This window comes from Myxine glutinosa, chromosome 3 (assembly GCF_964187855.1).
Source record: "Myxine glutinosa chromosome 3, kmMyxGlut1.1, whole genome shotgun sequence".
Lineage (NCBI taxonomy): Eukaryota > Metazoa > Chordata > Myxini > Myxiniformes > Myxinidae > Myxine > Myxine glutinosa.
Genome location: NC_136263.1, coordinates 189929898 through 189956149, shown reverse-complemented (window position 1 = coordinate 189956149; position 26252 = coordinate 189929898). Strand labels below are relative to the sequence as shown.

The 26252-nt window shown below is 43.2% G+C and overlaps 1 protein-coding gene across 2 annotated transcripts in view; it reads left to right on the top strand.

Annotated features, from left to right (window-relative positions):
* Positions 1 to 1024: 1024 nt before the first annotated feature.
* Positions 1025 to 26252, top strand: part of LOC137422946 (formin-binding protein 1-like) — an 80062-nt gene continuing 54834 nt past the window's right edge. The window contains exon 1 of one of the 2 annotated variants that reach the window (XM_068109625.2): positions 1025 to 1194. In XM_068109625.2, the coding sequence (XP_067965726.2) occupies positions 1171 to 1194 (24 nt within the window). In that variant the 5' untranslated portion in view covers positions 1025 to 1170. The remainder of the gene's footprint in view (positions 1195 to 26252) is intronic. The other variant, XM_068109626.2, reaches the window with a different exon arrangement.

The window sequence follows — 26252 nt, the reverse complement described above, 5'->3', positions numbered from 1 at the left end:
GCCAAATTTCGTCCGAATCCGTCCACAAGTTTTTGAGATATGTTCACAAACGGACAGACAGGGGTGAAAACATAACCTCCATCCACCTTTTCTGGTGGAGGTAATGAACAGGTATGGTATGGTGCTCCCCCTCTTAGTGCATTATTCGAACGGAAGGTGCAGACAAAATACTGGTACATAATGTTGTACAACAACACATGTTGACTGTCCATGTAAAAATAAAAGTCACGGTAAAGAGATAAGTGGTCGACAGCAAAATGTACTCTCATGAATATCGAGCTGGGAAGTGGATGTGATGCCCAGAGTGAGTCGCAGACGACGCTAAGGGAATTGTTACCTTGCGCTCGCGAAGCGAAAAGTGAGGTTAAGCATTCGAGTGCGTACGTGTGCCATGTCTGCATTTTAAAAATTCATTTTCTCGGCAACCGTTGGTCCGATTGACATGACATTTTCACCATAGGAGGGCCTCCTCCTGTAGAATATTTTAATCATTATTATGACGTCATAGGTCACGTGATACAGGCACCATCTTGGAAAAACTTCGCACCTCTATATCGCTGAAACCACTCCATGGAAAACAATTGAGGCCTGGCTCATTGTCAACTACTCCTGACTAGTTCCTGAGTGGGAAGCTGAGCCATTTTTCAAATACAGGAGGCATATAAAGAACATTCTAGCAAACAGGTTCTTTAAGAGAAAATAATCAATTATATAACGTCTCCATGCCAACAACAGGTTAATTGAATAGCAAGCAGGTAAATGTGTGGTGGGTAAAACAAAAAAAACAAAGGTAACATTACCTACACCCGCAGATGTCACGTGACACGTGAGCATGATGCCGCGGTGCAGGTGAGTTTCCTGCCTGATGCTGGGACTGGCACACCTTTAAGCTTTATCATTGTTGGTCCGCAAGGTAATATCATTTTAATTTCCGTAGAAAGTAGCGATTCGAACGACAGGATTCTAACCGAGGGCATTTTAAAACATTTAACCGAAACCTGTGCAGGTAGGTGTGCGTGATGACGTCACACGCGATGGCCCAGGGGCGGGCGTGGCCTAAGTTTGTACGATCTCGCGGCAGGCAGGCAGGCAGGCAGGTAGGTAGTCGTCGTTGGGGACCTTTGGGGCTCGAGGAAGACCGTGAGGACAGGTGCGCGGTCGCCACGCACGATGAGTTGGGCTACGAACCTTTGGGTGAGTTGTGATCGTGTCTCCTTCGATGATCTGATCGTGGTAACAGACAATGGCTGCCCTGTGTTGCTGTGTATGTCGGTGGATCACCATGATTGTGTCAGATGTGTTGGTTGTTGGTGTGTAATGAATGTGTTGCCGTTGGTGTGTAATGCGAGACGTGTTGGAGCCACGCACACCACAACACTGCAGTGCTCAGAGTGCTCAAGGAAACAAAATGTGGCTCAAATTGATTATACGAATTACCTTTATATGGCGCTATTTGTTTTGGGATGGGACAGGTGGGATAGTATGGCGGAAAAAGTGGTTGGGTACATTGGAAGAGCTAAAGAAAGGGCGGGGCTTCGTGTGAGAGGTGTAATGATGTGTGGATGTGGGCGGGGCTTAGGATTAAATGTGCAATGATGTGGATTTGGGCGGGTTTTAGGATTAAAGGTGTAATGGTATGTTGAGATGGAGGATGGGGTGGTACATTTATGAAGAGGTTAGGCTGGGGGTGGGGGGGCTTGGAGTGTGGGACTGTGGGTACCAGATAAATTTGCACCTGAATGAGAAAATCGGTCTGCAATGTGGTTCTCCAGTTGGCTTGATAAACCAATGTGTAATTATTTCCTTAATTTGTGTTAAAATGGAGGTGCAACCAGTCAACCACTAAATGTATCGAATCTGTTTGGTTTCATGGAGTTTTCTTTTTTTCTTGGTCCTCTACTCCTCTATGCATATCTACATGAGTAACAAACAAGACCAATAGTATAACAACAGCGTAGCTGGGCTTGGATTTGCTCAATGGAGGATCGGCTGTCCCCTTGTCATGTGACCAAATCCTCAGCTTTGATTGGTGGACGTTTGTGAGGGACATACGTACATACACTGGACGGACAGATAAACGGTGTTTCAGACGGCATTGCCCAACAGGCTACACTGTAAAAATATGGCTGCCTAACCCCATGACTAATGCCGTCATCATTTTTTTTTCTTGACCAATATATCCCGAGATCACGCTCAATAATTTTCATATCGATCGGATAAAGTGTTCTACTTGTCGATTTATGGCGTCATAATGAAAGCACCTATGTCATCAACATCATTAACATAATGTTCCAGACACAATTTGTAAATCTACACTGCAAAAACGACACAATTTGTAAATCTACACCAGAAAAACTACACAATTTGTAAATCTACACCGTAAAAACGACACAATTTTTAAATCTACACTGTAAAAACTACACAATTTGTAAATCTACACCATAAAAACTACACAATTTGTAAATCTACACCGTAAAAACTACACAATTTGTAAATCTACACCATAAAAACTACACAATTTGTAAATCTACACCGTAAAAACTACACAATTTGTAAATCTACACCAGAAAAACTACATGATTTGTAAATCTACACCGTAAAAACTACACAATTTGTAAATCTACACTGTAAAAACTACACAATTTGTAAATCTACATCATAAAAACTACACAATTTTTAAATCTACACCGTAAAAACTACACAATTTGTAAATCTACACTGTAAAAACTACATAATTTGTAAATCTACACCGTAAAAACTACACAATTTGTAAATCTACACCGTAAAAACTACACAATTTGTAAATCTACACTGCAAAAACTACACAATTTGTAAATCGACACCATAAAAACTACACGATTTGTAAATCTACATTGTAAAAACTACACAATTTGTAAATCTACACCGTAAAAACTACACAATTTGTAAATCTACAATGTAAAAACTACACAATTTGTAAATCTGCAGTGTAAAAACGACACAATTTGTAAATCTACACTAAAAATGACACAATTTGTAAATCTACAATGTAAAAACTGCACAATTTGTAAATCTACAATGTAAAAACTACACAATTTGTAAATCTACAGTGTAAAAACGACACAATTTGTAAATCTACAATGTAAAAACTACACAATTTGTAAATCTACAATGTAAAAACTACACAATTTGTAAATCTACACTGTAAAAGCAACACAATTTGTAAATCTACGCTGTAAAAACTGCACAATTTATAAAACTACACCGCAAAAACTACACAATTTGTAAATCTACACTGTAAACATTACACAATTTATAAAACTACACAATTTGTAAATCTACACCGTAGAAACAACACAATTTGTAAATCTACACTGTAAAAACGGCACAATTTGTAAATCTACACTGTAAAAACTACACAATTTGTAAATCTACACTGTGAAAACTACACAATTTGTAAATCTACACTGTAAAAGCAACACAATTTGTAAATCTACGCTGTAAAAACTGCACAATTTATAAAACTACACCGCAAAAACTACACAATTTGTAAATCTACACTGTAAACATTACACAATTTATAAAACTACACAATTTGTAAATCTACACCGTAGAAACAACACAATTTGTAAATCTACACTGTAAAAACGGCACAATTTGTAAATCTACACCGTAAAAACGACACAATTTGTAAATCTACACCGTAAAAACGACACAATTTGTAAATATACACCGTAAAAACTGCACATTTGTTAAGCTACACCGTAACAACTATGCAATTTGTAACTCCACACCGTAAAAGCTACACAATTTGTAAAATCTACAAGGTAAAAACGACACAATTTGTAAATCTACACCGTAAAAACGACACAATTTCTAAATCTACACCGTAACAACTACACAATTTGTAATTCCACACCGTAGAAACTGCACAATTTGTAATTCCACACCGTAGAAGCTGCACAATTTGTAAAATCTCCACCGTAAAAGCCACATGATTTGTAAATCTACCACATAATCACACATAACCACATAACTTTTCTACCCCTGCTAATTCATCCCAGATACACTTTTTTGAAATTCCAACTTCTTTCCTGGAAGTCCTTGCAGTGTCCATATGTTTTGTACCTCTCCCACCTCCCCCCAAGCACTCTCCCTCCCGCAGTTCTCTCGATGTCCCTGCTCTCAAATGTTGTGTTTGTGTCCTTCCCCCTCTCACCCCATCTTGTCTACCGCTCCCCTTATTTTGTGTTTTACGTGTCTGTTTGTGTCGGTTTGACTTTTTGTATAATTAATGTTAGCTGTTTCACGAGCCTCGATCTTGTATACAAAAAAAAATCAACACTAAAAACTACACAATTTGTAAATCTACACTGTAAAACTACACAATTTGTAAATCTACACCGTAACAACTACACAAGTAAATCTACACCATAAAAGCTACACAATTTGTAAAATCTGCACCGTAAAAGCCACATAATTTGTAAATCTACACTAAAAACTACACAATTTGTAAATCTACACCATAACAACTACACAATTTATAAATCTACGCCGTAAAAACTACACTGTAAAAATTGCACAATTTATAAAACTACACCGTAAAAACTACACAATTTATAAATCTACACCGCAAAAACTACACAATTTATAAAACTACACAATTTATAAAAACTACACCGTAAAAGCGACACAATTTGTAAATCGACACCATAAAAACTACACAATTTGTAAATATACACTGGAAAAACTACACAATTTGTAAATATACACTGTAAAAACTACACAATTTGTAAATCTGCACTGTAAAATCTACACAATTTGTAAATATACACTAAAAACTACACAATTTGTAAATCTACACTGTAAAAACGACACAATTTGTAAATCTACACCGTAAAAACGACACAATTTGTAAATCTACACCATAAAAACAACACAATTTGTAAATCTATGCCGTAACAACTACACAATTTGTAAATCTACACTGTAAAAGCTACATAATTTGTAAAATCTACACCGTAAAAGCTACATAATTTGTAAATCTACACTAAAAACTACACAATTTGTAAATCTACACTGTAAACACTACACAATTTGTAAATCTACACCATAACAACTACACAATTTGTAAATCTACACCGTAAAAGCTACACAATTTGTAAAATCTACACCGTAAAAGCCACATAATTTGTAAATCTACACTAAAAACTACACAATTTGTAAATCTACACTGTAAAAACTACACAATTTGTAAATCTACACTGCAAAAACTACCCAATTTGTAAATCTACACTGTAAAAACTACACAATTTGTGAAGCTACACTGTAAAAAATACATAATTTGTAAATCTACACTGTAAAGACTACACAATTTGTAAATCTACACTAAAAACTACACAATTTGTAACTCTACACTGTAAAAACTACACAATTTGTAAATCTACACTGTAAAATCTACACAATTTGTAAATCTACACTGTAAAAACTACACAATTTGTAAATTTCAGGTCATGTATGTGCATTTTTGATGGAACAGTCTAATCCCAAATGCAGTTTTCATATGATCCCAAGTAACTTTCTGTCACCTGCACACTCGCAACCATGACAAATTTGTCACCAAAATATTTGAATGTCTTGTACAGAAATGTCTTTGCATGGTATTTCTGGTCTGCATTGGCCTGTGTTGATACCACCAGAGTACATACTGTATGTCACGATGCTGGGATCCCAGTTTAATTTCCGACATACGGTAACAATTTGTCGACTAACGTCTCTTTAATTCACATAAAAGTACACTGGCATATTCTAATGTCCTTATTGTGCAGATTATGTACGTATACAGTCAGACCCTGCTATTCGCAGGGGATGCGTTCCTGGAAAATCCGCGAATAGCGAAACCCACGAATAGTAGGGTATTGTTTCAATGGAAAAAGGGGAGGATTGGTTCCCGAGGCACGAAATCCATGAATAGTGAGGAACAAACCGCGAATGGCGAGGCAAAATCCCCAAATGGTGAGGCAAATCCCCAACATGTCCATGATAATCCACGAAGGTTGACGAAAGTCATGGAAATGGCGAGACAAAACCCGCGAATGTCGGCAATAATCAACGAATGTCGATGAAAATCCACGAATGAATGCCGTGCCATTGTTTCAATGGGGGAAAAGGGAGACAGTTAATTGCTCTAATAGATACTGTGGAGTGTTTTCAATCTGTACAGTAACTCACAGGGATGACGTGTTATGCGGCTGGTGTGATATCCAGCGAAGCAATGTTTACCATCGGTTAGGATATCTCACGAAACCTTGTTTACCTGTGAATGGTGGAATATCACGTGAAGCTATTCACAATGTGAATGACAGGATATCCCGCAAAAGCCATGAAAACGCGAAACACACGGCAGCGAACACAGGAGCAGGTCATGCTCACGGCTCATAGAAGAAGTTTTTTTGCGTATGTCCAGCTGCTTTATGCATGGCTAGTGAAAGATGGGTTTTACAAATGTCAAGCTAGTGGCTTGTGAATTTTTTTTTTGCGCCCCTGAAAAACCGCGAATTTGCGGGACATTTTTCTGCGAATAGAGAGACAGGTCGCACTTTATCCACCGCGAATAGCTGGGTCTGACTGTACATCTCAAGATCCAATCACATCTCTCACCCCACCAATTAACCCCAGATGGCTAGGATTGTCATATAATTAATCCCCCTGTACTGCTCTTCTAGCCAAATAAATATGTCTGAAGACACACAAGGTAAGCACTTTACCGTTTCAAACCCTACTGTGTTCCTCTACAGCTGCAGGTGTTCACAAGTAGCACATGCATGAGAATCCCAATGCTTTACCCACCCCCCCCCCCCCCCTGCCCCATCAGCCGCCGGACCAGTTTCATCACCTGTTGGCATGTCATCAGTGACAGCGTAGACAAATGCACACCACCGAGGCCCCAAAACATGTACCATGTTCAATGCCAATAGTGGCTAACATAAATAACAAGACCCAATCACATCTTGTGTAGCTTTTCTTGGTTGCTTCAGACAACTTTCCTGCCCCTGTAAAACTCCAAGTCCGCATCCCCCCTTCCCAACTCCCCTTCCCAACTCGAAATCCACATCCTTCCTCACTCCCCTCCCCCCACTACTAACTCCAAACTTGCATCCCTCCTCCTTCCCTCACAAGGATTGACACACGGACTAATTAAACCTGTATATCGAACTCGAGCCAATATGGAAGGTGTTACTCTGGTTTTCAGTTTTTCATTATTTCTGTTCATTTGTTCTCCTAATACCCCCAAATTTTTTGGAGTACAAGGACAATATGCAATGCTGCGTGGCGTCAAGAGCCTTCCCTCACTGAAGGCTATGTTCACAACCCACCAGGATTTCGCACACAGTATCACTTCACTTCTAATCACTTCAAATAAAAAAAACTTTTTAAAAACTCGCTTTTGATTGGTAATCATACAAACTCATTTTTCGTCAACTCCAACTTGCCACGGATGGATTAGTAAGGTCTCTGAGGTTCCGTCTGTAGGAGAATTCATTTGTTTCCAAAATAATAAATTTTCCTCGGTGAAGTAAAATGGACGAAAAGAAAATTATTCGTCGTGTTATTTTGCTATGATTTTCCTTTAACAGCATAATATTGTCACTAACCGTTAAAAGTGCTAAGGTTTCTCGGTAAAGTAAATCAATGGAAAGGTAATTATAGGTTGACAGAATTGACTGAATAGTTGTATTTTTAAAATAATTCTGGTACATGTGCAAACCAATGACTGAGGATATACATGTATGTAATAGCGGGCATATATACATATATAATATACTAGCGGGTACTCCTGCCCTCCAGACGGAAGTACCCTTCTCGACCCACCTTCAGTGTACAATGTGCTGCGGCACATTCTTGGAAATGCACTTTATAATTTTGAAAGAAATTTTATTGATTACAAAATATCCCATTCTATGTCATAATTTTGAGAATGTTCCATTTTATTATGAAGATTGAAATATTATTTGAAATCCCCGCCTACCTTTGGTTAAAAAAAAAAAATTGCGAAATTTGCCCCATTACACACACACACACACACACACACACACACACACACACACACACACACACACACACACACACACACACACACACACACACACAAGCAAACACCTACCGCATTATGGATAGATATACCCTCAAAGAGCCTTGGGCAATGTTAAAATAAAACCTGTTGACCATTATGAGTTTTAAACTTAAATTATGCATTCGCTATTAAATATGTGACCCAAATTCTGGTTGAATTTTAAGAATTTTAGGGAGTAAGGTGTATTAATTGGAGTATTTTGCAATCGTCACCTGGATCTGTAAAATATGACGTTCGTCAATCTTGGACAGCACTGTTTTGATAAATTTGGCACACATGGATAAAATGTTAATTTATTGTCATGTTTGTATGTTACCTAATTTATTTGCTTGAACACTTCCTAAAAGGGTGATTGCTTTTTTGGCCTCACTCCCACTTCACTCACTCACAAATATTGGCCTCACTCCCACTTTGCTCTCCAACAAATATTGGCTGCACTACCACTTCACTCACTCACAAATATTGGCCTCACTCCCACTACGCTCCCTCACAAATATTGGCCTCACTCCCACTTTGCTCTCCAACAAATATTGGCTGCACTACCACTTCACTCACTCACAAATATTGGCCTCACTCCCACTTCGCTCCCTCACAAATATTGCCCGCACTACCACTTCACTCACTCACAAATATTGGCCTCACTCCCACTTTGCTCTCCTACAAATATTGGCTGCACGACCACTTCACTCACTCACAAATATTGGCCTCACTCCCACTTCGCTCCCTCACAAATATTGGCTGCACGACCACTTCACTCACTCACAAATATTGGCCTCACTCCCACTTTGCTCTCCAACAAATATTGGCCTCACTCCCACTTTGCTCTCTAACAAATATTGGCCTCACTCCCACTTCGCTCCCTCACAAATATTGGTCTCACTCACACCTCGCTCCCTCACAAATATTGGCCTCACTCACACCTCGCTCCCTCACAAATATTGGCCTCACTCCCACTTCGCTCCCTCACAAATATTGGTCTCACTCCCACTTCTCTCCCTCACAAATATTGGCCTCACTCCCACTTCGCTCCCTCACAAATATTGGCCTCACTCCCACTTCGCTCCCTCACAAATATTGGCCTCACTCCCACTTTGCTCTCCAACAAATATTGGCTGCACGACCACTTCACTCACTCACAAATATTGGCCTCACTCCCACTTTGCTCTCCAACAAATATTGGCTGCACGACCACTTCACTCACTCACAAATATTGGCCTCACTCCCACTTCGCTCCCTCACAAATATTGGCCGCACTACCACTTCACTCACTCACAAATATTGGCCTCACTCCCACTTTGCTCTCTAACAAATATTGGCCTCACTCCCACTTTGCTCTCTAACAAATATTGGCCTCACTCCCACTTCGCTCCCTCACAAATATTGGTCTCTCACACCTCGCTCCCTCACAAATATTGGCCTCACTCACACCTCGCTCCCTCACAAATATTGGCCTCACTCCCACTTCGCTCCCTCACAAATATTGGTCTCACTCCCACTTTTCTCCCTCACAAATATTGGCCTCACTCCCACTTCGCTCCCTCACAAATATTGGCCTCACTCACACCTCGCTCCCTCACAAATATTGGCCTCACTCCCACTTCACTCCCTCACAAAGATTGGTCTCACTCCCACTTCGCTCCCTCACAAATATTGGCCTCACTCACACCTCGCTCCCTCACAAATATTGGCCTCACTCACACCTCGCTCCCTCACAAATATTGGCCTCACTCACACCTCGCTCCCTCACAAATATTGGCCTCACTCACACCTCGCTCCCTCACAAATATTGGCCTCACTCACACCTCGCTCCCTCACAAATATTGGCCATACCCCCACTCGGCGACTTCTTCCACCCCCCTACCCTCGCCCATCCCCACCCACGTTTTCTGATCTGTACATTCCTCTTCCCTTTTATAGTCTCTCACCACTTTATCCCCTCTCATAACCTCTCTGATCACCGTTCCTTTCCTTCATGAGGAAGTTTTAGTCCCAAAGTGTACAAGTGGTGTTGGAATGCAGAAGGCACTGACCCTGATCATTGAGTTACCTACTAACATACGAACGCAACATTATTTCTTTCCACCTTTGCTTTTTTTTTTATGATGTGGTAAGAGCAAGAAACCTCGACACGAGTTTAAGGAGGAAATAATTTGGTTGTAGTTTAATGGATTTTAGTGTAAATTTGTGAATGTACGAGCAGAACAAGCACGCTTCTAAAATGAAAGCTAAACCGAACACAGCAGATAACTAGAACGGCACTCAGTGGAGAGCATACCTCCACCTGGTTGGCCATATCACTCAATGGTGAAGAATCACTTAAAAAATTCTACGAGCTTGATCCAGATCTTCACCAAAATTGAATCGATTCTTCCTTGTCACACACACAACCTGTCCAACAGGTTTCGTCCAAATTCATCCATAACTTTTTGAGATATCCTGCTATGTATAGTTTTTGGCCCTTTCTCTCAATGGTGAAGAATCTCTTAAAAATTATAGTAGCCGGATTCGAATCCGGATCTTCACCAAAATGTAATCATTTCGTCCTTGTCCCATACGCTAAATGTCTGCCAAATTTCATCCGAATTCGTCCACAACTTTTTGAGATATTTTGTTCACAAACGAACAGACAGACTGACAGACAGTTGGACAAACAGACAGACAGGGGTGAAAACAGAACCTCCATCCATCCACCCTCGGTGGCGGAGGTAAATATAATTTTTCATTATACGCACCTGCCAGGGATTTAAAGGAAGTAATACTTATGCTTCTGCTTGAACCAAAATAATATTATAACAAATATGTTTGGCCTTCTTTATCATTGGCTTTATCAAAAGCTCAGGTAATACAGATTGTCGTTTATATAAAAAAAAAATAACCACCTTTAGAGGCCATTTTTCCCCGTAAGCGGGGGTTGGCCTTTTTCGGGAACCGTGGTTGTTGTTGTTTTTTGGTCCCCTTTTTGAAGCAATGTTTTACGGCCGGATGCCCTTCCTGACGCCAACCCTTTTTGCCACCTTTAGCGACAAACAGGCTTCCTCATATGTTTAGCCACAAGGGAGCCACACCCATTATGTCGTTTGTAGGTTGCAATTGAGTACATATAAAAAACAAAAAATTTTGTGCAAACTTTGTTTGGGTAAAGCAAGAAATAGTTTTCATTTTAAATTTTCAGATGGAACCAAATTGACGGATGGAGACTTTGAGGGTTTGACCAAAAGAAGAAACCATCATAATATTTGTTTGTAAATGATTTTGGCTTTTTCCAAACACACCTTTTGTACAGGTGGATATTACTACATATGCATATCCTGTATACCTGCTTTTGGCAGGGTGTGCCAAAAGTATGTATACAGTTAATTAAATTAAAAAAATTATATTTATTTTATTTTTATTTAACCCGAAGGCACTAACTTTCCATGTGTTAAAAATAAATAAATAAGTAATCAATTTCTGTATACCTAATTTTGGGACACCCTGTATATTCGATAATGCATTCGTTTAGACAATTAACTGGAGGATATGTATACCTCTTCTGCCACTCTCCTTACCTCTCCGATCACCCTTCCTTTCCCTCAAAATGACCAGAGAAAAGTCTCCTTCAGATGGCGCATTGTTATTATTATCTCCGTGTGGATTGTAACGAGCGAGGCAAAGTCCAACTTCCTCCGTGCCAGTGGAGAATTTAAATTCTCGCCATTCATAATGAAATTCTTCCCATCTGGTGAGGTGTTGAAGATTCTCCTTGTGTCGAGGTTATTGTTTTGTTATTGGCTTATTATTTCATTCAACATGTAGTAAGTGTGCACCTTGTGCTAAAATTGAGTTTCTTTGATTGTGCATCAGATGCTCAACAACAACAACCTGACGGACCTCAGCAGTTTTGTCAGCCATTGTTCAAAAAAGTAAGGAATGTGAGCAACTGTGGCTAAACATATGCAAGTTGCATTTGCACCGTATCCATAGATCCCAAATTTCTTCATTTGTGATGCTGATCCAGACAAGTTGCTTGTGGTGGCGAAATGGCCATGTGTTCAGTTTAGGGTATAAACAAGAATGTATCAATTGAATGCAGGTTTATTAGCAACAACGATGAACAATCAATCTGCAAGACAAAGAAAGCGATGGTAGATATTAGAATAAGATAATAGATACAGAATATGCAAATAACAATGCGCAGTATTACACAAGATGAGAACGCAATAGAGAACAGCACCATACAAGAGTTGTCTATCTCCCTTTCCCAAAAACGTTCAATTGTGACACAGAATAGAACGAAACTGGAGACCGAGAAAAAGGATCACATGAGTTTATAATTGATATTCTTCTGAATTGAATCGGGCTGGTGGTTTGATAATCCGCTTCGGGCGGCCCGTCACCACCCGATCAATCGTCGGAGTCCTCTGAGGGCAGTTCGTAATTTCCTGGTCCATTGTGGGAGTCTCCGGTGGGTGGTTCACTATCGCCCTGTCCGACGCCGGAGTCCCCTCCAGCTGGTCCATCATCACCCGAACCGTCAAGGGGGCAGAAATAGGCAGTGACCGTGGAGGTGTGGCGGTGGTCTGCACATGTGGTTGGTTAGCGACTCTCGCAGGTGGTGTCATCGCGGTGGTGGAGCGGAGTGTCTGTGATGGTAAGCCCGGCGCAATGACATGTTGGGGTTCACCCTTCTGGGGAGTGGTAACAGGATTGAGACAGACTCTTGGAGCGGCGATGGGTTGGGTACCAGACATTAAGTATTTCGGAACGATTGGCATAACACTTGGCATAACGGTTGGCAGCATGCCACTTTTGCCAGTCGTAGTGGGAGTTGTCATGCTGAAAGGCGTAAAACGTCGCAGGAACTTACGATTCCGGAGAGTGATTCTTCCGGAGCCATCCACCTTGACAACGTATTGATCGAATTGTTTTACCTCAATCACGGTTCCGGTCCGGTCCCATTTTCGTGGTTCCAGGCCGGTCTGGTTCTGGATCCGGACATGGTCCCCGACGGCCAGTGGAGGTAGTTTTGTCGTGTGTTCAGAGAGTCTTTCGATCTCCCTGGCATGCCGAATGCGCAAAGCTTCCTCACGATTGTTGCGTGTTTCCCGCCAGGTGTCCGATGGCAAGTATCTGCCTGGGATGATGGGTATGAAGTCCTTGACTGGCCTCTTGAAGATGATCATGGCTGGAGACAACCTAGTGTCCTGATCCGGTGCATTCCGGTACTGGAGTATTGCACGTTGGAACCGATCAGTGTCTAGTTCACCATTGGAACCAGTGTTATCGGTGATCAATCTTTTCGATGTTTTGACTGCGATCTCGGCACGACAGTTGCTGTGTGGGAAGGCAGTGGATGACAACCGATGGTTAACGCCCCACCGACGCAAGAAGTCTTGGGTGTCATGTGCCGTGAATTCTGGCCCACAGTCAGATGCCAATTCGTCGGGGATACCATAAGTGGCGAAGTTCGACCGCAGACATTTCACTAGGCCTTGTGCCCCGCCAGTTGTTAGCTGAATGATTGGCCAATTAGAGTAACGATCAACGGTGACCAAATAACTCCGACCCTTGTGATGAAAGTAATCTGAACAAACGTACTGGAAAGGGTAGGCAGGTTCAGCTGAGGCTGTAGGTGGAGCGCTTGGTTGCGATGGGGCCATCCGATTGCAGTGTGAGCAGCGATTGCGCATCTCATGAATCTGGGGAGTGATTCCAGGCCAAAAGATCGAGCTGCTGGCTCGGGTGGTCATAGCCGTGACTCCTTGGTGAGCAGCATGAAGATTCTCAAGGACAAGCTTCCGTAGCTTCGGTGGGATGATAATCCTCCCCTTGTAGACCACTATGCCATCAATAGTGTAGAGGTGTTCACGGAAGGGAAAGTATTCCAAAATGGACACAGGGAAATCGTCCCGACTGGCAGGTAGACCCTGCTCAATAGAATTGAGTAACTGCAGCATCTGAGTGTCACTTGCTGTTTCGTCCCGAACATCGTCCCAAGTGACGGACCGCACAGAATCGAGTGTCTTGATGGCTGCCATAGAAATAGCCATTTCCATGCCAGTGTCGTCATCTGTGGTCCACAGCCCAGTCAAGGTGTGCTGTCTTAGTGTAGTCGATGTGGCCACATCCATAATGGAGGAAATGTCATCCACCAGTGGCAGTCGTTCCGATGGTCTGGCACCCGACGGATGTCGTGAAATCGCATCTGGTACGCAGTGTCGTTTTCCCGGGATGTGGATAATTCGGAAACGATATGCTAGGGTCCTTTCTTTCAAGTTGGCAAGCCGCGTGTTATGGATGTCCTCTAATCGTCTGTCACCAAGAAGCTTGATTAAGGGCTTGTGATCGATGGCAATAATCAGGTTCTTGCATCCCAACACAAAATACTTTACTTTTTCCAGGCTGTCCGCCACTGCTAGAGCTTCACCCTCTATCGGAGCATAGCGCGACTCCGCTGCATGGGTGAAGCGGCCTCCAGCAAGGGTGATTTTCCAGCCATCGGGGCAGCACTGTGGGGTTTCACCAGGGCATCTGCAGTGTTTTTGGAGGAGCCAGAAGCCAATCCCATCCTTCGACCAGTCAGTTGCGAGACATGTTGTCCGTTCCTTGTCAAAGATCCGGACCCCATTTGCGACTTCAGATATGATGAGTCGTTTTGATTCTTCGAATAGGGATTGTAGTGTTGCATCCCAGTAGAAGGGGGTGCATGGTTTTAGGAGGTCCCGAAAAGGTCGCATCCTCTCGGTCATGCTGAAGCAGTATGTTACCTGATTGACTAGCCCAAACCAGGAGCGAATGTCAGTAATTGTTTTTGGTGTGGGGAAGTCCTGTATCGCTTGGAGATACCTTTGGCATGGTCGTACACTGTCCATGGTGATCTCGAATCCAGCGAATTCGACCGTGTCCTGACCAAAATGGAATTTCGTCGGATTTTGCGTAATCCCATTACGGCCGCACAGGTCGAGCCAGTTGCATGCCTGAAAAAAGCTCTCTTCCAATGTGTCGCTCCACATGATGGTATCATCAATACATTTGGACTTGTTTTTGAAGTCCGATACAATTTCGTCAAATCGTCTGGAGTATCCATCACCTGAAGCGATGTAACCTTGGGGAGTGGTGCAGTAACGGTATCGGCCCCATGGTGTGATGAACGTTGTCAGATGGCGGTCACATTCTCTGATTGGAACGCTGTGATAGCCATTCCAGGCGTCTGTTACCGTCTTTTTGGTGTTATGTGGCACCGCCATTGCTTGATGGAAGGGTGACTGGGTGTGGTGGGTCTCACGTGTGCAGTGCGCATTCAGTGGTTGCAGATCAACTGTCCTCCGTGGGGTCCCATCCTTCTTTGGACAGACGACCATTCTGCTGCACCATGTCACTGGTTCACCAATTGGCACCGGTTCCAGGACCCCTAACCTGATGTCGCGATCGATACCAGCCTTGACTTCTGCCTGCCAGTGTAAGGGGACAGGCACTGGGGTGTGCACCGCTTTTGGTGTTGCCTCGGGGTCAACCATCAGTGTGAGAGGCGGACCTTCCATGTGGGGTAGTGGCTGGTGTTCGCAGACATTGAATGTGCTGCTTTTGTAGTACTCCAGTAGCCATTTCTCCAGCCTCTCTCGGTTCTCGTCAGTGGCCGGAAATGGGATAGATGTAGGCAGTGTAGGGGGAAGCGATCTTTCCGGGCAGTTACAATTTGCATCGATAACTGCTGCCACTGCAGCACCAACTGTGTTGGATTCGCCAATGGTTGGGAAGCTACTAGACACGAGGCCTAGATCGACGCATGCTTCACGACTGAGATACATGTTCCGTGTGTCAGGTGAGATGTAGCAGATTTGTCGGGTTTCAATAATGTCGCCATTGGCTGTGCGACCAGACAGGTGTAGGAGCATGGCGCCGATAATCCGGACCCTTCCACTGTTAACAGCATTCATCTTCAGGTTGACAGGTAACAGGTCTTCATTACGCAGCCCGAGTTTGTGGAAAATATTAAGTCCTGTGAGGCAGCTTTGACAGCCAGTGTCGGCCATGGCCTGGAGCCTGGCCGATTTTGGTCGGGATGACAGTGGCTGGCCGAAATGGTCATAAGATTCCTTATCGATCCGTGCTATGAGTTTTATGTACGGCTGTGGTTGAGACTTCTTCTTGGTCCAGCCAGAGAGGTGGTCAAATATATGGTGGTCGAGGTGTAGTGGAGTTGACAAGGTGGCCATGGCCCTTTTAATTTGCGGCTTCCAAATGGCCGTTTCTCGTTCCGTGACAGAGCAGAGGAGATCGTGGACCTGGCTGCTTTCTTCCACATCATGAGCATCCATTGATTTGTCCGTAGGTTTGTTGTCCGCCTTTTTCGTGCCTCCCCGGCAGACATGTGCAAAATGGCCGCGAGTGGCGCATTTACTGCATGTTTTCCCGTAGGCATTGCAGAATTGACGCCTTTGGTCGATGTTCGGCTGTTTGCCATGACCAGTTTTGCCGCAATAACTACAAATGGCCACCTGCTTGTCGGTAGTGATCAGGGCTCTTTTGTTCTTCCAGTTTTTGTATTGGCTTGCGCCATGAGCACCTTCACTATCGAGCAAGGCATTCTGGGAACGTTTCCCTGCTTCCTTGGCCTCGACGAAAATGAGAACTTCCTCCAAGCTCATGTTCTGATTTTGATCGCCGAGAATGTCCTGTTGTATATCTTGATCGGCGAGTCCCCGACATAGGACATCGCGAACCATGTCCTTGGTGTAGTTGACATCAGTAGGGGGATTGCATGAGCATACAACAGAAAACTTGCAGATCTCAGCTTGACCAGCCAGACGGGCTGCGTAGGTACGAATTGGTTCTTCTCGGTCCTGTCGCATGTTGTGGAGGTTTACGTGGGACACCATGGTATTCTCCTCTCGGACAGCAAGGGACCGAATGGCTTGTAGTATAGCTGCCTCGTCCTTGATTTCAATGCGTGGGTTGCTGCGGTGGAGGTCACGTCGTAGATTATCATCACAACATTCAAGGAGTTGAACGCGAACATCATTGCCGATTATCTGGGTCGCTGCCTTGTAACCATCCCATCTTCTGGTGAAATATTGCCAATCTTCGCTGGTACCGCCGGTTTGGATACGAGGACGGCTGACTTTGTCCGGTTTGGCTGGTGCAATGGACGTGTGAGTCATGGCGTGGATGGAGAGCTGGATAGCAGCAACGGCATTGTCAGTGCTGTCAGTAACGTAGACACAGCTCGGGAAGGGGCAGACTGCAGCAGGCATCTTCAGATGAGTTGATTGTTCATAAACAAGAATGTATCAATTGAATGCAGGTTTATTAGCAACAACGATGAACAATCAATCTGCAAGACAAAGAAAGCGATGGTAGATATTAGAATAAGATAATAGATACAGAATATGCAAATAACAATGCGCAGTATTACACAAGATGAGAACGCAATAGAGAACAGCACCATACAAGAGTTGTCTACTTCGTGCATCACTGGGGTACAGCTATTGTCATGTTAATAGTTAGATTAGGTTGAGGGTCTGATGTATGTGTCCCTCTCATGTCTGACATCGGCAAGGCCAGTTAAGCGGAGATGGGAATGGATTGTGACTCTATGGGCAGATGGCAATTTTATGTTCGTCGCTGGCACTCAGACAAAAAGAGTGGAGACAAAACAAGAAATTTGGGATCTATGGATACGGTGCAAATGCAACTTGCATATGTTTAGCCACAGTTGCGCACATTCCTTACTTTTTTGAACTATGGCTGACAAAACTGCAGAGGTCCTTCAGGTTGTTGTTGTTGAGCATCTGATGCATAATCACAGAAATTAAATTTTAGCACAAGGTGCACACTTACTACACGTTCAACTTACTACACGTCTTGAGTTCCTGCAAATTCTTGCCGCATGAATTATCAGGTCATTTCAGCTTCCTGGAGAAGTGAAGTTAAGGTAAACTATTAAATCTAGGAGCACAGCAAACTGCACTGCTAAGGAATGTCTGCCTCAACATTGTAGCGTGCTGCTGTACCTAGATTTCCCATATGTCGAACCTAGAGCCCAGTCTGCGTAGAGTGGGTCATTGGTTGTTTGGTCCAGGTCCCACCTTGGTGTAGCAGGTGATGTAGCAGAGCAGAGAGCAGCAGGTAGGTAGACTAGCGGGGGTTGAGACACAGGCAGCCCCCATGGAACGTGATCTACCTCCGGTAGAGGCGTGGTTAGACTGCATTACAACAATAATACGTGATATCTAAATTAATGAAGTGCATACACCCACCACCACCATCATTATATATACTGTACATATGCATTTTCACAACGACAAATTTTTGCATCCGTACCCATCACCCAAGAGTTGGTTTGGTGTTTGGTGTTGGCTTAACGGTTAAGGTGGTTGGCTTAATATCTTCGGGTCCTGAGTTTGAATCCCCTGCCGTCCATTGAAATAACACCAGCTGGGTTGACTCAGCCTGTCATCCTTCCGAGGTCGGCAAAATGAGTACCAGCTGACTGGTAATAGGGGGGATTGCATCAGCGGCACAGGTGTGTTCCCAGCAAATGATGGAGCCAAGCAGCTAGAGCAGGGGTGGGGAACCTTTTTCCTGTCAAGGGCCATTTCGATTTTTAGAACATCCTTCGAGGCCCATGCTAAATTATTGAATACATATATCGGACTCACCTAATGCGATGGCTGGAACTGTTTCTCTTTGGCGAGGCGTTTGGTGTCAGGTGGTAGTGATGATGATGCTACTCGCAGCTGGTTTTGCAGGTTTGGGTCAGTCAGTCTTGAGTGGAACCGAGTCTTTGCAAGAGTCAGTTTTGAAAAGAACTGCTCACAGCTGTAGGTCGTCCCAAACAGTGATGCAAACTTCAGTGCATGCCTCCTCAGAATGGGAAAATCCTCAGCATGTACATACAGTTTGTAGAACTCGAGCAAAGGGAGGTTGTTGTACCTAGCTTTGAGCTCGTCATTGCTTTGCAGCTCAATGATTTCGTGTTGTAGGTTGTCAGGCACATCAGCTGGTTCCACATTAAACGGCGTGGCAAATATGTTCAGTTCCCTTTGTTTACTTTTCATGTCCTGGAACCTCTCTCCAAATGCCTGGAGGAGTTTTACACACTCAGCAGCATATTCAGATGTCACAGCAGGCTTTTGTTCTTGCAGAGTGGGAAAGTGGATAGTGTTTCCCCTTTCCAGTTGCACTTGCCACAGCTTTAGTTTAGCTTCAAATGATTTCACATGTGATTGCAGAGAGCTGAGAAGCTGGTTGGGACCTTGGAGCTTGACGTTCAGCTCTGACTGGTACTTGGTAATGTCCACCATGAAGCCCAAATCACACAGCCACTTGCTATCACTGAGTTCCATGACAGGTTTCCCCTTCATCTCCATGAACTGTTTCACTTCTTCTCTCAGTGAGTAAAACCGTGTGAGCATATTTCCGCGACTCAGCCACCGCACCTCACAGTGGTAAACCAGATCTCCCTACTCTGACTCTAGTTCACTCAGTAACTCCTTGAACTGGCGGCTGTTCAGCCCTCTGCTTTTGATGACGTTTATGGTGGAAACGATAGTTGTCATCACATTGTTGAGCTTCAGGGACTGTGCACACAGATTCTCTTGGTGTATGATACAGTGGCATACAACTAACTCACTTGGATCGAGACTGAGACGACTCATTTCTTTTTTGAACAATGCAGTCAATCCCTTTTGCATGCCAACCATGGCTGGGGCTCCATCCGTGGCCAGGCCACTTAACTTGTCAAACTGCAGTTCGAATTTGTTCATAGCCAAAACAACTTGCTCAAACAAATCCTCACCTTTGGTGGTGCCATGCATGGCTTGCAAAGACAGCAACTCCTCCCTCGTATCAAACTCAGCTGTAATCCCCCGCACAAAAATGGCTAGTTGGGCGGTGTTTGTCATGTCCGTTGTCTCATCGCAGGCCAGAGAGAGAAAAACTGGAAATCTCTTGCGGTGTCCTTCAGTGTTTTCTCAATATCTTGTGCCATGTCAGTAATCCGATCTGAGACAGTTCTTCGAGACAAACTGACACTTTGGAACAATTTTACTTTGTCCGGTGCGAGCAGCTCCGCAGCGGCAACAAGGCACTCCTTCACAAATTCTCCTTCTGAATGCGGCATCAGCTTCTTAGCGATTAGCTCACTCACCACAAAACTAGCATGCGTAGTGTTGTCTCGGTCAGATTGTGGTCTTATGAAGACTGCTTGTTGAGCACCAAAACTCCGCCGAAGAACGTTAACTTTCTCCAAGCGCATTTGTCCTTTCAACTCGTCCAGTTTAGCATGTTTTGAGCTGTAATGACGCTCGAGGTTGGCCTTTTTCATCACCGAGAGCACTTCCCGACAAACTAGGCATACTGGCTTGCCTTTTACTTCCACAAAGAAATAATTGTTTGCCCATTTCTCTTGGAAAGCGCGACATTCCGCATCTACCTTTCTTTTCTTGTTAGTCGCCATGTTTGCATATACTGAATGAAATGATGACATGAGATCACGCGATCACTTGACTGTCCGGAAGGTCGCATATCGCAGTTACGACTGTCCGGAACTCACTTGACTGTCCGGAAGGTCGCATATCGCAGTTACGATTAATCGCAAATTAGTTTTAATTTGATGGCAATTATTCTGTTAGCGCCAACATATTTTGCCAACGTCAAATAAATGAATAAGTTCTCAAATGTGCCGTCCGAGGCAGCGTCTGCTCGCCACGTTCGGCATTCGTTGACTGTTACAACACGTGAAAGCTCGCTCCTCTCTGATTGGTTGAATCGTTTTTGGCCATAACTTGGTTACCCTTTGTCCAATTAATTTAAAACCTTGAAAAGGAGAGATTACTGGAATTATAGATAGATGAATTGCCTCGCGGGCCGGATCAAACGGTCTCGCGGGCCGTATACGGCCCGGAGGCCGGAGGTTCCCCACCCCAGAGCTAGAGGCTGCATACAAACCAGCACCACCACCCAACATTTCAATCCACTGTCTATATTTATATATTCGTTTATATGATGGATTGCATGAAGATTTTAAAATTGAAATCAGTTATTTGAAGACGCTTGAAAATCCATCCACTGGAAGAATGGATTATTTATTACTTGCAAGGAAGGAAGGGGAAGGAGGTTTTCTGTCTGTCTGTTTGTCACTCGCCTACAGGTCACAATTGTAAACCGATCGTCATGAAACTTCACCAAGTTGTACAGGTCATCACAATTGAGAAGCCTATTGATTTTGAGGTCACATGTCAAAGGGAATCTTGAGGTCAAATTTCTAAAATCACCATTTTTCATCCGATTGACTTGAAAATTTAACAGCATTTGCACATTGAGTCACTAAATTGGGAAACTGACTATTTTAAGGTCAAAAGGTCAACTCAAGGTCAAACTTCCAAAATCATAAATTTTCATACAATTGACTTGAAAATTTAACAGCATTTGCATAGTGCCTCACTGAATTGGGAAACCAACTATTTTAAGGTCAAAAGGTCAAAGGCCAACTCGAGGTCAAACTTCCAAAACATCAATTTTCGTCTGAAAAATCGTCACTTTTCATCCTATTGACCGGGCTTTGATAAAGATCGTCAATTTTAATCTTGATGAAATGTACAATTTCATTGATCAATGGCAACCTTTTGGGGGGGGGGGGGGGGAAGGGGTGGATTTTGCAAGTATCGTGCTCTGGATGACGTCTTCTTGTTTGTTTAAGTGTGCCACCGAGAAGGTCACAGACACTCGATCCAATACAATGTACACTCTGGTGCCTCCATGTATATATTACACATAAACAAACATGCATGATGAACAACCACGTTTTATTCATTAATTTTTATTATGAGAAAGACTATAGTTTCATTGTTTGTGTTGGAATATTATTTTATAAGTTGTATTGTTACATTTATTAGGTAGGAGGCAGTAGATACATCTGAAGGCTTTCACACCATTTGAATTTGCATTGTTTAAATAACTTTTTTTAACCCAGTATTAAATGTACTCGTGAGGTACCCGTGCTACGCACTGGTGGGAGGCCATAAGCAAACAGACAATGCAGAAACGGCGAATGCTAAAGCATGAAACCAATAAATTCCACATTCCTGTAGCACCTGCAGTCGCACGTCAGACATGGACAGCAAGTTCGTGAAGGACTTCCATGAAAAACGTACCCGTTCGCAAACAAACAGGTACGTGTGTTCCATTCCCAGTCAATGGCGAATCTGCACATGGTGATTCGCGAATATCATGTTTTAAACGTAAAACCATCACTGCATTTCATTCACTTGAACTCTATATCTCTTTTTTCATTCCAAACAGCATAACTCCAATCACAAATATACATTAATATAATAAACTTTTAACAACATTCGTGACATAAACAAATATTTAAATCCTGATGTGAAGTTCCGTACGGGTGGGTGAATACAATTACGAATTCAAAATCGTAATTGTATTTACTCAATTCCAATCATCCATTGATACTTTAACAAAACGATTAACATGATTAACGTTTAACGATTTAACATTACGATTGAATGATCGTTGTATTGGGATATGATCAAACCCGCGCATTGCCGTCATCTGTCCACTTCCGCATTCGCGGCAGGTTCGTAATTCTCATCAAAATCTAAACAGTATTTGTAGAATTTCAATAAAAGCCACATCACTGTTCATATCGGTAAATATTATTCCATCGTGTTTGGAAAAATTGGAAAATTGGAAAAACAATATAGCCTATTTTACTCCAAGGGGTCCCAGGAATACCTACCCAAAATATCGTTGCGATCGGTTCAGCCGTTTTTGCGGTACCTTCAAACAGACGGATGGACTTTTGGTGAATTTTAAATGTATGTGGATGGAGATAAATTGTCTGATCACATTGTATTGCTGGAGTGACAACGCTGTCCATAGTGGATAGAGAGGGTACATTGTGTATTTGTGTTTCCCCCATGTCTGGAACCAGGTGAGGCCAGATAAGTGTGAATGGCATTGAAATGCAAAGAACCAGTGTAGGCCACTTCGTGCTGCTTCACGACTGGAGAAAACGTGCAGGGACATTTTGTCTTTTTTTCTGTACACATGGTCGAGGCTTATGGAAGAGCTGGAGCAGAATGGAATGAAACACAATTGAAAGGGGGAAACACCAACAGCAGAATGAAAGTGAGAGTGAAATCAAGGGAAGGGGAAGGAGGTCATGGTGTGAACAAGCTGAAACACGGAAATAAGAGGAAGGGGAAAGCAGCGTTGCAACAAACCAACCAACAGCTAACAAACAAAAATAGGTCAGGGAGAGGGGGTGGTGTATCCCAATAATCGGAAAAATGGGGGGGGGGGGCGAGGTGTTTGGGAATTAGGTAATTTGTTGTGGGAAACAGTCCTTTCGGAGAGAACGGTTTAGTGGAGGAATTTGTTGGAGTTGAAAGACTTATTTCAAGTGTACGACTAGCTCCTGATTCTATCTTGATATGCAGAGGGACGAGGCTGCAGCCTGCATATCTGAATTATGATGCGGTGGAATCATCAGCAAAGAGATGAGCAGTATTTTCCAGGGAATTGGAAAGATCATTGAAGATGAGGAACAAGACACAGCCTTGGGGAAACTCCAGCCTTAACAGGGAGACGTGATGGGAGGATCCCGTTAGAGATGCACGCCAACTATGGGAATGGAGGAAGTCAGTGATTCATGAGAGGAGATTTCCTTGGATACCATGAGGAGTGAGTTTGCCACCCAGGGCCATGATTGGCTGTGAGGCCTGTTTGCATGTGCAGCCTTGATTGTCAGCCTACTGCTTTGAGTACTTATTGGCCAGCGGGATGTGGTCCGATTGACAGCCACCTGAGGGAAAAATGTGGGGACGAGCGGGGGAAGGGAAGGATATAAAAATGGCAATCCAGAGCAATGGGTGTCTGGTGAGAAAATAAATTGAGCTCTCGCTCGTTGTCTGAGGCTTCACCTTGAATGGTTGTTCAGCTGGGTGCTCCGTGCTGCTCGACTGGTCATCTGCTTGGTGCCACTCACCCTGTCGTCTGCCCTGTCCTTGTTGGGCCACCATCTACCACCCTCTTGAGGTCTCAGCTATTCAGCGTCTTCCATTTGTCTGGTTCCCCCGAGTGAGTAGGGAGTGAATGGTGGTTGCGGCATTTTTGGGGATTGTTTTATTGAGGAGGATTGTTTAAATTACAACATGTGCATAGTTATTGTCTTGTTGTCCGGTATTCTGTTCCATCATCCAACTGGGTGAGGAGAAGCTTTGGGTGTTTGTGTATTCACTTCCTGCCATTTTTGCCACATGAACTGTTTGGCTTAATCGGGATTTCTTGGAGGATTAAATTGAAGTCTATTCTGATATTGATAACCAACGTGGTTTAGACCATATCCAGAATACTGAGAATACTGGGAATACTGGGAAATGATGCACGTTAATCAGCTGGGATCTCCATTTAATTGTGTCATATGCAAAGGGATCTCCGCCATGTTCGATCGATCTATGTCAGCTGTGGCTGTGGCTGTGGCTGTGGATGTGGTGGAGTAGTTGGCATGGGGCCTTACAAGCGAAAGTATATTTCCAGTTTTATAAACGACTCTTGCGAGTAAGCAGGGTTAGATATAAATTTGTGGGTAACTTGAAGGAAGAGTTGACATATCTACCAGCCAATTGGACCGAGCAGGTGGAGACGAGGGAATGAGCATGCGGGTCCCATTTGCATTTAAACCACACATGGCCGTTCAGAAATACAACTCAACACATTACAAACTTGTGATGTCATGTATTTTTTGTGCACACCCATCTTGCCTGCAGCAGAATGTCTGAACCACAAATTGCTGTCTGAATCTGAAGCATCCACCATTTTACTGTCCCTTCCTCCTGGGAATTGCCTTGTTTGATTGTGTGGGCCCGGTCGCTCTTATTTGGAAGATGAGACTTGGCTTGTAGTACATTTGTCTTTACTGCAAGTTCCAAGGATATCACAGGTTTAGGTTGATTAAAGGCTATTTGAAGCCAAGATCTGGATCCAGATCTTCACCAAAATCGAATCCATTCGTCCCAACCTGTTCACCAAGTTTCGTACGAATCGATCCATAACTTTGTAAGATATCAAAAGAAATTTTTTTGAGAAAGGTTTACCTTCAGCTGGGCCAAAATAAACAAGTTTTGGTGTTATCATAATTAGCTCCGCCACCAAAGGAGGATGGAGGTTATGTTTGTTTTCACCCCTGTCTGTCTGTCTTTCTGTCTGTCTGTTTGTCTGTCTGTGAGCAGTATATCTCAAAGTATATCAATGGACAGATTCAGACGAAATTGGTTGGAGACGTTGGGTGTTTGACAAGGACAAATTGATTAGATTCTGGTGAAGATCTGGAGCTGCGGCATATAATTTTAAAAGTGATTCTTCACCATTGAGAGGTAAAGCCAAAAACGATATATGGCATGATATTTCAAAAAGTTTTTTGTATTCATTTTTTAAAATGGAATACAGAGTCAAAGCTCGTGCGAGAGCTAACACATTACACACGAAAACATGCATGGACCCATAAAGCATACAATAAAGAGAGAGAGAGAGAGAGAGAGAGAGAGAGAGAGAGAGAGAGAGAGAGAGAGAGAGAGAAAAAAAAGAGAAAAGAAGAAGAAAAAAAAAGGGGAGGGAAAGGGAAAAGCAATCAAGCACAACAGTAGAGAACGGGGACGTCGGTAGATCTGTGGAAGGGAGAGGGCCGGTGGGGGACTGGGGGACTGGGAGGAGGGGTACACGGTATAAAGCAAATGAACACTACTAGGAATTTCAGGAAAGAAGTTGGAGATTGAAAGAGTTGGATTTGGGGTGTATTAACAGGGGTAGAAAAGACCAAGGTTTTGGATGGGGAAGACAAGAGATGGTGGTGAACAGCTGTTTTAAAGACCTGGAGGGAGGAGTGGGATTGAAGAGAGTGAGGGAGTTTGTTCCAGAGGCGGGAGAAAAGAGGAATGAAGGAGTGAAGGTGAGCAGAGAGCTTAGATTTTGGCAGTTCCACCAGAAGAGGGTTGCAGGCAGATCTTGCGTGTCCTGCAGGCTTTGGACAGATTCAGACGAAACTTGGTAGACATATTAGGTGCTAAGTTCTTAAGAAGACGTCAGAATAAATTATTTTTTTTACTTTAAAAAACAAAACGAACAACAAAAAAAACAACCATGA